This window comes from Monocercomonoides exilis (genome assembly GCF_001643675.1).
Source record: "Monocercomonoides exilis strain PA203 chromosome Unknown scaffold34-1095894, whole genome shotgun sequence".
In the NCBI taxonomy this organism is placed as follows: domain Eukaryota; phylum Preaxostyla; order Oxymonadida; family Polymastigidae; genus Monocercomonoides; species Monocercomonoides exilis.
This window is the reverse complement of record NW_027150579.1, coordinates 976,142-988,928: the sequence shown is the minus strand read 5'-3', so window position 1 is coordinate 988,928 and position 12,787 is coordinate 976,142. Positions and strand designations below refer to the sequence as shown.

General features: G+C 32.0%; 1 protein-coding gene across 1 annotated transcript; it reads left to right on the top strand.

Annotated features, from left to right (window-relative positions):
- Positions 1–7,807: 7,807 nt before the first annotated feature.
- Positions 7,808–8,259, top strand: MONOS_7164 (uncharacterized protein; the record flags this gene model as incomplete). The annotated part of the gene is made up of 2 exons (XM_067877471.1): positions 7,808–7,851; positions 7,959–8,259. 2 exons carry the CDS (start codon positions 7,808–7,810, stop codon positions 8,257–8,259), a joined length of 345 nt encoding a protein of 114 aa, XP_067724259.1.
- Between the last annotated feature and the right edge of the window lie 4,528 nt (positions 8,260–12,787).

Below are 12,787 nucleotides of genomic sequence, written 5' to 3'. Positions count from 1 at the left end.
ATAAAAAATAATTTCTTTGTATTTTTTATTTTAAGATGTTTAAAAATCAATTTCGATGCTGTTGTTATTCATATCAATATTTAATGAATAATAAGAATTAAATGACACACCTGCGCCACTTTCTTCATTTTTTAAAGAATTAGAAAAATCAGAATTAGAATTAAAAAAGGGAAATATAAATGAATTGTTATTTTGAGAATTATTTGAATAATCAAAAATTGGAAAATTAACTTTTTTAAACATACCTTTCATACATTCTTTTGGTCGCTCTATATCTGCTGTTCCGCTATATAAAAAAATCATCATTTGATAAAGAAGAAAAATACTCAGATCTGTTAAAAAATTCAGAATCGATCGTAAATAATCTTTCTTATATATTTTTTTTCACTGTTTTTCCAACTTTATTATTTCCTTCTGTTTCTTTGTCTTTTTCATTTTTTCTTTCGAATGTTTTTCTAATTTTTTCATTTTGAATTAATTTTTCAGAGTATTTTATTTTTTTCAAATATTCAAATTTTTCTGAGCTTTTCGGAGAAGAAATAATTCTTTTTCTTTTTTTTCAAAATACAAATATTTTTACATACCAAATGTTGCCAGCTGGCCCCAATTTGTTTCTGATAAAGTTTCGTGTCTGAAAAAAAAATTATGATGATAAAAATTATTAATAAAAAATTGTAAAAAAAAATCTCACTTTAAAAAGAAATGTTTTGTATTAAAAATACTTTCGCTCTCTTTGTTCATTTGCAAAGTTGCCAATTCCATTCCAGACGTATCGTTATTAATTTCTAAATTTTGAAAAAAAAATCATTATTAAAAGAAGAATAATTGGAGAGAAAAAAAATTGGAATTATTATTTAAAAATTCATAGTAATTATAATTAGAATTAAAAAAAGAAATTAAAACTTCTAAAGTATTCAAAACAGTATTATTTAAATTTTTATTTAATAAATTAGTTAAATGACCAAATTCGCTGTCGCAATCATTTTTTCCATGATGTTCAGCAAAAAAAGACAAAGAACATTTTTTATTAAAAAATAAAGGAGAAGAATTTGAAAACAAAAAATGAAGGATATTAGAGTTTCTAAAATGAGGGCCATTAACACAAAAAAAGTGAAAAAATTATTATTTTCGAATAAATCAAATTTTAATAATTAAGTTATGCATTCACAAACAAAACATAAATCGAGAGATAAATTTTCTGAAAAAAAATTAATACTATGTTTTTCAAAAATGTTATATTTATTAACTTTAAGAACAATAAAACACAATTGAGTAATTTTCTTTTTGTCGTAAAAGCTACGACCAGTTTCATTCATCATTATGGGCAATGCCCAGTTTTCTTTGAAGTCCATTATAATTGAAACTTCATTTTTTTTCTTGCTATTTCTTTAAAATAAAAAAAATTTCTCTGGCATTGAGCCATTTCTTTATGTTTTTCAATTAATTCCTTTTCTTCTTTTTCTTCGAAACTCAAAGACAAGTTTTTATTTTTCAATTCTATTTCTTTTTTCTCCAAAAAATTTCCTCTCTCGCACACATCACACAAATCAGTCCTCCTTTTTGCTTTTTTTAAATTTTTTGTTTTTTTGCAAAAAGCCGAATATGCTATTTTAATATCTATTTCATTCTTCATTTCAAAAAATAAATTCTTTTTTGTATTTTCAATAATCCTTTTTATCATTTCTTAAAAAACATGATGAATATTTCAATTTCTTTTCATTGACTTTTTCATTTTCAAGCACCTTTTCTTTCGTGTTTTCTTCATTATCAATTATTTCAAACGATGACGAAGAAGATAGCGAAGAAGTTTGCGAAGAAGTTTGCGAAGAAGGAATTTTTTCGATTTGTTATTTTCACAAATCTTATGTTTTTTTTTTTTTTGTTTTTTCTATTATCGATTTTCATCTTTTCTTCATTTTTTCTTTTTTAATCTTTTTTCTGTTTTTTCAATTTTGTTATCTTCATTTTTTATATCTTCTGAAGAAATTTGAGAGCCGATCGATGAATCAGCTTTCTTTAAATGTGAAGACTTGGACGAAGAATTTAAAAAGTCGAGAGGAGAGTTGAGAAATTTTCTTTTTTTCAGATTATCTTTATTTGTCCTATTGTCTGTTTTTTGAATATTCAAAAAAAAAAAATTTGAACATTAAAAATTAAATATCTAAAACAAGACACACTTTTCTTTCGTCTTCGTTCGTTGAGGCAGCTGTTTGAGCTATGGCTCATCAGCCAATTTTCCACTTCGATTTTTCGATCTGTTGTTGTTAATGAATGAAATTTTATAGAAAACAGGAGATTTATTAAAATAATATATATAACAATAAATTAAATAATAATTATAACCTGCGTTGTTGGAGCTGTTTTCGTCTTTTAAGTTTTTTCCGAGAACCTTGGCTTCTTTTCTCTTTTCACGGGAATTATAATATTCCCCTCGAGAAAGAGAAAAACCGTTTTCATTCAACTCTGCAATTGGACAAACGGAAGAAGCACAAGAAAGAATTGAAACGCGATCCGAATTCCCGGGCGTTTTATAAAGATCCGCAAGATTGTTTAAAATCTTTGCAGTTTTCTCTTTTAATATGGGGAAAAATATTTTGCTTCAGGAATTTTCATTGAAAAATTATGCACTTTTTATTGACTTTTTGAGTCCAAAAAACACAATAAAAATGGATTTATTTTTTGAAATACATGTGATGTCACACAACATATTGTTATTATATTAATGATGTTTGCTTTCAGATATGAAAGTCAAATTCATTTTGAAATCTGAGAAAGTGAAATAAAGTTATGAGAAAGACAATTTTTTTTTGCTTTGTGCTTAAAAAGCTTGAAAGTCCATATTTTCCCCCATATGGAAAAAAATATAAATTAAATTGTTTCATCAAATATTTAATCATAGAAATGACAAAAACAATAAAAAAAACAAAACTTAACGAAACAGCTTCAACAGCTTCGCGGAAGGGCTTTCCCAATTTGGAATGGTAAAGGAAGTGCATTAAGCACCCTTCATGATCATCACTGGATAAATTTCGAATTTTTTCAAAAATTTCTTTTGCATGACAGCTTTTTGTAGCACGTGGACAAGTGTAATATGGATGGCAATAGATTTCGTTTTCCATATTTTTGCTTATGGTTTCAAAAAATGTGATAAAACAATAAAGACAGCTCGTATCTGTCAATGATGCTGTTGTTAGAGAAAAAATGAATATCTTTTTTGAGTGAAAAATTTCACTCTTTATTTTTCCTTTTCTTCTCCATCCGTAACAATCCAGTCTTTTCGAACTTTTCTTACGATTCACTTTAGCCACGTTGATCCTCCAGTTCCAGCTTAAACTCCAGTTGAAATTAATCGTTTGCTGCACCATTCCCTTCTCATATATCTTCTTCTGCTTCATATTAATCACTTCAGAAGAAATAGAGAAGGATAACAATGACGGAGAAGAAGAAGACATAACGCTGGATAAGCATTCGTTAAAAGAGAAGATGTTGCAGCAATTGACAGATATGATAGTTGCAACAATTCCCCCAAACTGAGAGCAAGAAAGGCAGATAAAAGAGAAGAGTCAGAAAAAGGGAAAGAAAAGAAATAGAAATAGAGCAGGATTGCTGAAGTGCCTGGTACAAAGAAGAGTTGCTGTTATGAAGCTCAAATTCTTCAAACAACATCATATCGCCTTTTAAAGAACAGGCAACCAGAAGAAGCTGTGGCAGAATGAGCAGAAGAGGTGCAGGAAGGGCTTTTCGATACAATGAATCATTTGCGAACACGAAAGGCAAATTTGAACGAACAAGAAAAATGAAGAGTTCTGGGATAATCCAATGCACAAAATTTTGATAAAAGCAAACGGCTTTTTTGATGAGAAGCAGTAGTTATCAACTTGAACACAATAACAATGCCATTAGAATAATTTTCCTCTTCAGTCAAATTGCTTTTCTGTCTAATTCCTAAACAGGAATCTCGAACAAAAAAATAATCCCTTCTGCTCTCTTCGGTAGAGAACTAATGTCAATCAGCAGCCGAGACTGAAGAGCATTCCAAAAGCGGATATTGCCATCTGCAACGAATGTGAAGTGCACGTCTCGATAGATACGCAAAGATCGGATGATAAAGTTCGTGATGCATCGTGCTCTCTTCTTCAGCTGCAAAATAGGATGTGCCAATGTGTTTTGTGTGTTCTGTGCTTGTTTTGAAGGCTGGGAAGATGAAAAAAATGAGTCGTGTGGCTGTATTGTTGACGAAAGCTCAGAAAATAAAGAAGATGAATCCTTATTCACTCCGAACTGTGTGTGAAAGAGCAGTTTTGTCCGTTTGATGAAGTTAGCCAGCAACTGTGTAAAATGATGCATGAGTCGAAAAGAGGAATTTCGTTTAATTCTGTAAATCAAGCAAATCAAATCTATTTGGTTCATCATTGTCCTTCTCTCCTTTTTTGTCCGTCTCGTTCTCTTCAGAAAAAAGAAGTTATTGCCCTTTCCTAAAGAAAAATGCATAGGCTGTGTCGTCTTCATTGTTGCTGTCTTCTGCTATCCTCATCTATTGTTGTTCCTCAATTTCCTGTTCAGCTTCCTCCAAATATGCAAGCATCTTCCTTGCCTTCTGCTAAATCTCATTCTTTCTCATTTTCTCCTCACTTCCATCTTCTTATTCATATGCTTCCTCAGATGTTGACAAAAGATCGAAAGCTGTTTATAACAAAGCTGTTGTCTAAGTGCCACAACACAACCAATCCTTCAGCAGATGCTGTTACAAAAAGATGTGCAAGCTTTTCGATTCAATTGCAACATCTCCTTTTCACCTTCCATTTGTGATTGGACTAAAGAATATGCGCTATGGGACTTTGGTGGACGAGCACACATTTAACGATAACTGAGACGGTTTGGAAGAAACAGAAAAAATTACAAGCTGTGAATAACCAACTGTATTCTGCACAACCTCGAAGGAGAAGGAGCCATTCTGCTCTTTCTTATTCTTTGTTTCCGTCAGGCGCAGTGTAAACTGTCTCTGCTCCCTTTTCACTTCCTCCTTCGAGCTTTGCAGTGCAAACGTTGAAACAAAAATGAGGACCTTGGGCTACACAGACTTTTTCGCTGAGTTAAACGAAATGTGGATATTCGACTCGAGAAGCAGCTGAGGCTTTTCAACACAGTGTTCGCTGCTCCTCCAACCGACTGCGAAAACAAGCCGCAAGTTTGAAGGGATGATTGCATTCACCATATCACAATCGCCTGTCAGTGGGTTAGATAGGGCTTATGTATTTACAAAGTTGATCCCATCGTTGTTGCTTGATATAACTTTCTCCTTCTGCAGTTGCAACAGACAAGCTGTCTCTCACTCTATTCCAGATAAGGACAGAGTGAGAGTTGAAGAGCGAAAAAGTGAAGTTGAAAGCCGTCCACACTACCGCCACCTTCCACACATTCTCCACACAGCTGGTATCAATTGTGATGAGTTTGCAGATGATTGTGCTTTTGATGATGAAGTCGATGCATGTTCAGTCGAATATGTCACAACAGAAGGAGAAGATGATGGTGCTCCACACGAACAGCAGCTTGCTTCGCATCATGATAACATTCTTTTTCATTTCAAGCATCTTCTTTATCGAAACCAGGTGCTTTGACTTCATGACTCCTTTCTATTTCTATTTCTTTTTCTCTTTTCCTTCTCTTCTAACATTCATCTTGTTTCCGTCTTCCACCTTTCCCTGGATTCAATGCGGTTGCAAAACAAGCAGAGTCGTTTCTGTTGTTGCTTTCCTGCTCCAGTTCTTCTTTCTTTTTTATTTTTTTTGCTTCATCAAAGTGTTAAAGCATCGTTATTGGAGTGATGAACAACTGTGACGCTTCTTCGAATGAAGACACCATCTATACACATATCTGCTACAGGATGCCAACATTCTTGCTGTTATTTCGAAAAAGAAAGAAATCGGATAATCCCCATCCAATCTGGCTGACCTTTACAATTCTTCAAGAGAGTTGAGCATGCTTTGGTTCCATAGCAGAATCCTCCCTCCAAATTCAGCTTTATCTAAAAGACACACCTTCCTCATCAATTTTATTCACAACACGCCTCTCTTGTGAGCGGGAAGGAGAGCTTAACGAGAAAGCCTGTTGAAGATGAAGAAGGCATAGATTGTTGTGAACTCCTTGCATGAATAGCAGCACATTTTAATTTTGTTTTTGAAGTTCTTTTCATATCATCGTCTCTGGCAAAAGTTGTATTGGCTGCTCTCATTTTCTCCCGTTGCATGTTTGATTAACCAAATCATTTCGAGTATTTCAATTGGTGGGAACTTCACAATGGAGTTATATGAGGTATAATCAGGAACTATTCCTCTTCAGCATTGAACAATGTGGTGATTGCTTTAATATGGATATGCATTAAAAAATTTTCTTCTGTTGCACAATCATCAAGACGAGGGCACAAGCTGTTTCCAATTGAGAAAGATGAGGAAGATAATGATTGTCATGCTGGAGTAGAGAAGTGAGGTGAGTTGCGAGATGAATGTCAGCGAGATGATAAAGAAGAAGAAAAAGAAAATAATGATGAAGAAAAATGAAAGTGAGATAGAGCAGAAGACGAGAAGAAAAAGAAGGCAGTGTCATAAGGGAGAAGAGGTTGATTTCTGAAAAAAATGATGAGAAAATTAAAAAGAATAACAATTATTAATAAAAATTTAACAAAATGTTTTCACATTGTTGAAAAAATTCAAAGACAATAAAGATAATCATAATGATATTTCATACTAAATTTAATAAATCATGCAAAAATCATTTTAATAAAGATTGCAAGTTGGGAAAGTTGGAGTGCAAGCACAGAGAAGAGTGTCCAGAACAGTGATTACGATAGAGACGAGGCTGAAGAGGAGGACGAAGAATGACAAGAGCAAAGAGATAAACACAGAAACTTTGCCTTTTGCAGATCAGATTGAGTGAACGATGAAGAAGAGGACGAGGTGGCGTATGAGAGCAAAAGAAAGAGATGTGCGTTCTATGGAGGGAAGGGCCGGGGTGGATTGATTCCTGGAGAAAGAGAAGTTTAAAAAAAGAATGTTAATTGCTTTAAATTAGAAAGGTATATCGAATTTATATATTTCAAAGGATCATAAAGAATATGAGCAGACAAACATCAAAATTCTAATCACTTTCAATTCAAAATAAATAAATAAAAAATACACACCACCTAATACAACACACTTGCCGATGAGAATTCATTGTTGCTCATGTCTGGTTATTCTGTGTGATTGCCCAATTCTCACAAAAATCTTGCTGTTCTCTCGTACAAAATGGTGCTAATTTGCCAAGAAGAAACAGATGATTGCGAATAGAAGCTGTATTGTTCATCCCACATTCCTCCTCATGTTCCCCTCCTCTACTTGCATTGTTGTTGTTGTTGCCTTTCCTGCTATTTACAGAATCACTTTATTAACTTATATCATCACTAGCATGAGGATTTCTATTGCCATCAAAATTGTTATTGCCATTCTCAGTGCCAAAAGCAGAGATCTGAGAATAGAGCGAGTGTACTGAGCGGATTATCTCAACAGCACAAAATAAGGAGGCAACTTCGTTTGCAAGAAGGATGAGATGCGTATTGAGACGAGTGCTTAGCGAGGCGACAACTGAAATAGGATCTGAAAAGCAGAACAGAGCATAAAAGAGAGATTCAAGAGTTTCAGCGGCACCGTTGCTGAGTGGATGTCGAAGAAGATGGCCTATCGCAGGAAGGCGAGAGAAGAAGTGGTATAGGATGAAGAGGAAGAGGAAGAGGAAGGAGACTTTGGTTGGAGCCTCGCATTATGCTTGACAAATGATTGCAACGAAGAAGCCGATGATGAAGCCGACAGATGCGTGGTGTGTACAACAGATGTGCTCTCTGGAGTCACCTGGAACTCCTGCGAAAAGATCGTCTCCAGCTGGTGCCTCTCAATTTGGACGGGTGATGGCCTTTTCTACGGAAGCGGGAGAACTGGAAGTGGAAGAAAAAGAGGCACATTGGAGAAGGGCGATGGGTCAGAAGAGGAGGAGGCTACAGAAGAAGATGAAGACGATGACACTGTTGGGGACGACGATGATGATGATGATGACGAAGATGATGATGCAAGAGAAGAAGAGGAAGATGTTGTCACTGACTTCGGAATCTGCATCATCACCTCCAAGTCCAGAAACTTTTGCAGCGAGCTTGTTCCAAATGCCGAAGAAGACGAAATAGAAAACGAGCGAGTAGATGAGAATGACGAAAAAGACGAAGAAGAACAATAACCCTAACCAGAAAAGCTACTGTTTTTCATCTCAAAAACCGTCGAATCCAGTGAAGATGATCCTTTCATCTCTCTTTCCTTCAACCCATCCATTTTCCGTGGTGTTGCTTGCCCATTCTTATCCAATGCAAATTCCAAAACACTTACCACATTTCATTCTTTCAATATACTTTTCGTTAATTCATCTACAGTCTTCGCTAATATCATCTTTTCTTTCATTATCTGAATAAAGATATAATCTCTTCTGGCTTCGCACCATTCATACTTAACCCGCACCCTGGTGCCAAACCAGCACCCAGCAAATTATCGGTTTTTTCTAAAAAAAAATGAAAACACACATTTGATTGAGTGTGAAGAGCTCACATTCGGACAATTACCATATTTATTATTAATAATTGATATTTTCCCCAAAAAATACAAAAATATTCATTTTCATAAAAATTGTTTTAATTTTTATATTTTTGAAAATTTGCCATTTCCTAGCCACGGCAGAAAAAGAAAAACATCCTATTGTGCTTATTTTAATATTTGCGAACAAAAAATTAAACGTATGGGAAATTTTTTTTCGATGTTTGCCTGATGGAACTTATTTCAATGATTAGATCAAAAACCATAAAAATGTGAAAACAATTGGCATGCTTAGCTGTAGCTTAGAGAAGAAGTTTGCTTTGAATATTTCAAGAAGATTTTAATAATATTGTGTCTTTTATGTAATTTACAACAATTCTTTTAGTGAATGCACTTGCCAGAACCATGGTTTGATTGGGGTGTGTTTTTTTGGGGAGCAGGCTTTCAAAAAGTTAGATTACAGTTTGCCGTTTTTAAGTACTTGCATATTTTATAAAAATTTGCCTTGTGTAATAATTAAATTCTTCAAAAACATGTTTTTGAATGTTTTGTTTGACGCATATATTTGCTTGATTTTATTATTGAAAAGAATGAAGCTGCATTTATAACTGCAGCAATTTGTGCTGTAAACATTAACTGCTATTTAATGTTAATTTTTCGAAAATGAGAAATATATGTGTATTGATGTTTTTGATTTTTATCATTTTTAACAATTCAATGACTTTTTGTTAAATGTTCGTTTCACGTGTTAATTTTGATGGAATCCGTTGTGCATCAATTTATTGCGTTGTATTTATTTTTTTCCAAAATGAAATAATTTATGTGTGATGAATGAGACATTTGTAATTATTGTTTGTAAATTTTCTGTTGCAAATGAAAATTTCTAACCAAAACACAAATTTATTCGTTCAACATTTATCCAAACCAAATTAACTCTAGGTTATTATGAACAATTGTTTTGAACTTGAAACAAAACAAATTTTGTGTGAATTGGGTTTATCGCATTTATTTTTTTCTATAACAGAATATGACGTAAAATAAGCGTTATTCTTTATGTATTGTTTCAATTCTTAGATAAATGCAAAACACAATAATATAATAAAAATTCATTTTTCCACCGTCCATCAAAAAATTATTATTCTTATAAATTAATCAAACAAATATTACCAATGTCTCATTCATCACACATAAATTATTTCATTTTGGAAAAAAATAAATACAACGCAATAAATTGATGCACAACGGATTCCATCAAAATTAACACGTGAAACGAACATTTAACAAAAAGTCATTGAATTGTTAAAAATGATAAAAATCAAAAACATCAATACACATATATTTCTCATTTTCGAAAAATTAACATTAAATAGCAGTTAATGTTTACAGCACAAATTGCTGCAGTTATAAATGCAGCTTCATTCTTTTCAATAATAAAATCAAGCAAATATATGCGTCAAACAAAACATTCAAAAACATGTTTTTGAAGAATTTAATTATTACACAAGGCAAATTTTTATAAAATATGCAAGTACTTAAAAACGGCAAACTGTAATCTAACTTTTTGAAAGCCTGCTCCCCAAAAAAACACACCCCAATCAAACCATGGTTCTGGCAAGTGCATTCACTAAAAGAATTGTTGTAAATTACATAAAAGACACAATATTATTAAAATCTTCTTGAAATATTCAAAGCAAACTTCTTCTCTAAGCTACAGCTAAGCATGCCAATTGTTTTCACATTTTTATGGTTTTTGATCTAATCATTGAAATAAGTTCCATCAGGCAAACATCGAAAAAAAATTTCCCATACGTTTAATTTTTTGTTCGCAAATATTAAAATAAGCACAATAGGATGTTTTTCTTTTTCTGCCGTGGCTAGGAAATGGCAAATTTTCAAAAATATAAAAATTAAAACAATTTTTATGAAAATGAATATTTTTGTATTTTTTGGGGAAAATATCAATTATTAATAATAAATATGGTAATTGTCCGAATGTGAGCTCTTCACACTCAATCAAATGTGTGTTTTCATTTTTTTTTAGAAAAAACCGATAATTTGCTGGGTGCTGGTTTGGCGCCAGTGTGCGGGTTAAGCACCAATGGTATTATCTCAATGCAATTTCTGATAATATTCGTGAGGCATCTTATGAAAGAAGAAGATAGAGAAAAGAAGGAGATAAAGAAAGACAAAAAGCCAAATAAGTTGTGATTCTCCTTCTCCATTATTTTGCAATGTTTAAACCTTTTTTTTATTCGCCGCTTTCAGCTTCTTCTTTTTCTTCTTTTCATTTCCTGAATTAAATATTGAATTCTGTGCCTCCTAAATTGTCGCTTTCACTTTCAATTTCCGTTTGAATGATTAATTTTTTTTATTTAGCTATAACTTATTCTAACAAAATATCGCTCATCAATACAAACCTTCAAATGTCACTCAGACAATTCAATTATGTTTGTTTTCATATTATTCATATTTGCAAATACAAAAATTAATCTTTGTCGCTCATTTTCGATTCCTTTTCCAAATATTTCTTTTTATATTGAATTGTTTCTTAAACTCAAAATAAACATTTATTTTGGAATGGTTTTCAATTCCTTTTTTTGTTTCATTGGACTATAAACATTATGACTAGAATGCAGAATAAGTTTGGAACAATACATGGTTTTTTTCATAAAAGAAAAAATTCTGTCCCATTTGTTGTTTGAGGTGCATTTGTTATTATGAATTTCATAATCAATAATTTTTATGTTTTTATTGCGCAAATTTAAAATTTTGAAATGTGTTTGATTCTATTTTGCTTTTGGGATTTAAATCTTCAGCTGTTCAAATTGCACACAACTGAATGATTATTTCACTTTTGAAAATAAAAGAGTGAAATTTGATATTTTTAAATTTGAATTTATTATTTTGATGTCTGTTTTTGTCTCGGTTCAACTGTTTAGCTTTATGAAATCTCACATATTCCTTAATAGATATGCACTCAAAATGAACAGGTGCAGATTCTCAATTGATGTCTCAAAAAAAAAAAAAATATGAATAAACATGGTGAGTACGCAGAATTTTACAGTGAATAGTTATTTGTGTTGATGATTGTAATTCAATTAAATAGCTGTTTCATAATAATTTTCAAGAAATATTTGAAAAATGCTAAAAATTGGTTCATTATTTTTCCCAAAGAAATTGAATTAAAATTTTTCTTACAAATAATAAGTTACACCAAAAAAATTATGGTATATTCACAGAGAACGGGGCAAAAAAATTTCAATGAAAATAATAATAAAAAACACAGAAAAAAAGAGCTTTGGCAGGAGTCGAACCCCCGACCTTTGACCAACGGAATATCAATGGTCGAGGTAGCTACCGCTTACGCTACTCGAGCCAAAGCCCAGCTTTCTTTCTTATAACTCAACTTAAACCTGGCTAAACCCTAACCCTAAAAATCCAAAAAAGATCAAGTTTTTTTGAGTGCTAACCCTAAAAAGAAGAGCGGGAACATAACCCTAAACGCAAGATCTGTTACGCTAACCCTAAAACCTAAACCAAGCAATTAATACAGTGATTATTTTGGAATTTTAACCCTTAAAATAAAAAAATACTGGGTCAGATCAAAACTGCCCCGTTCTCTGTGAATATGCCAAAATTATTCAAAATGGGTAATTCTTTTTGAAAAGTCGCAACAGATCAAAAATTCATCCCATGAAAGTTAATAAAAAACACTCCGTTACCATTATACAAATGAAAATATCAAACTTTAACGGCGATGTTTGCTGGGTCATAACAAACTTCTTAATGAGATGATATATTTTTTTTCAAATAATTATGTATCAATTTTTTTGATCAAAATTTAAATATCATTTTTTCGATGAAAAAGAGTTTCACTTGATTGAAACACTTTACAATTGTTTGTCAATGAAATGATCAAGGTGTGTTTCGATTTTCTATCTTCAAAATTCTGAGATTCGTAGATAAATCAAATTCTTATTTGATTAAAAAATTTTTTTGCACAGAATGTGCCTGGAATTTTAAAATTTGCGTAAATTACTCCCACAAGTTTGATAAAGATGAAAATTATACTTATCAAAAGGTTTTCATTTAGCTTTTATATGAATGTTATATTTAATAATTGTTATAAAATTATTCATTTTTTCATACTTGACAAATTCGAAGCTAATAACGGAGAGCCT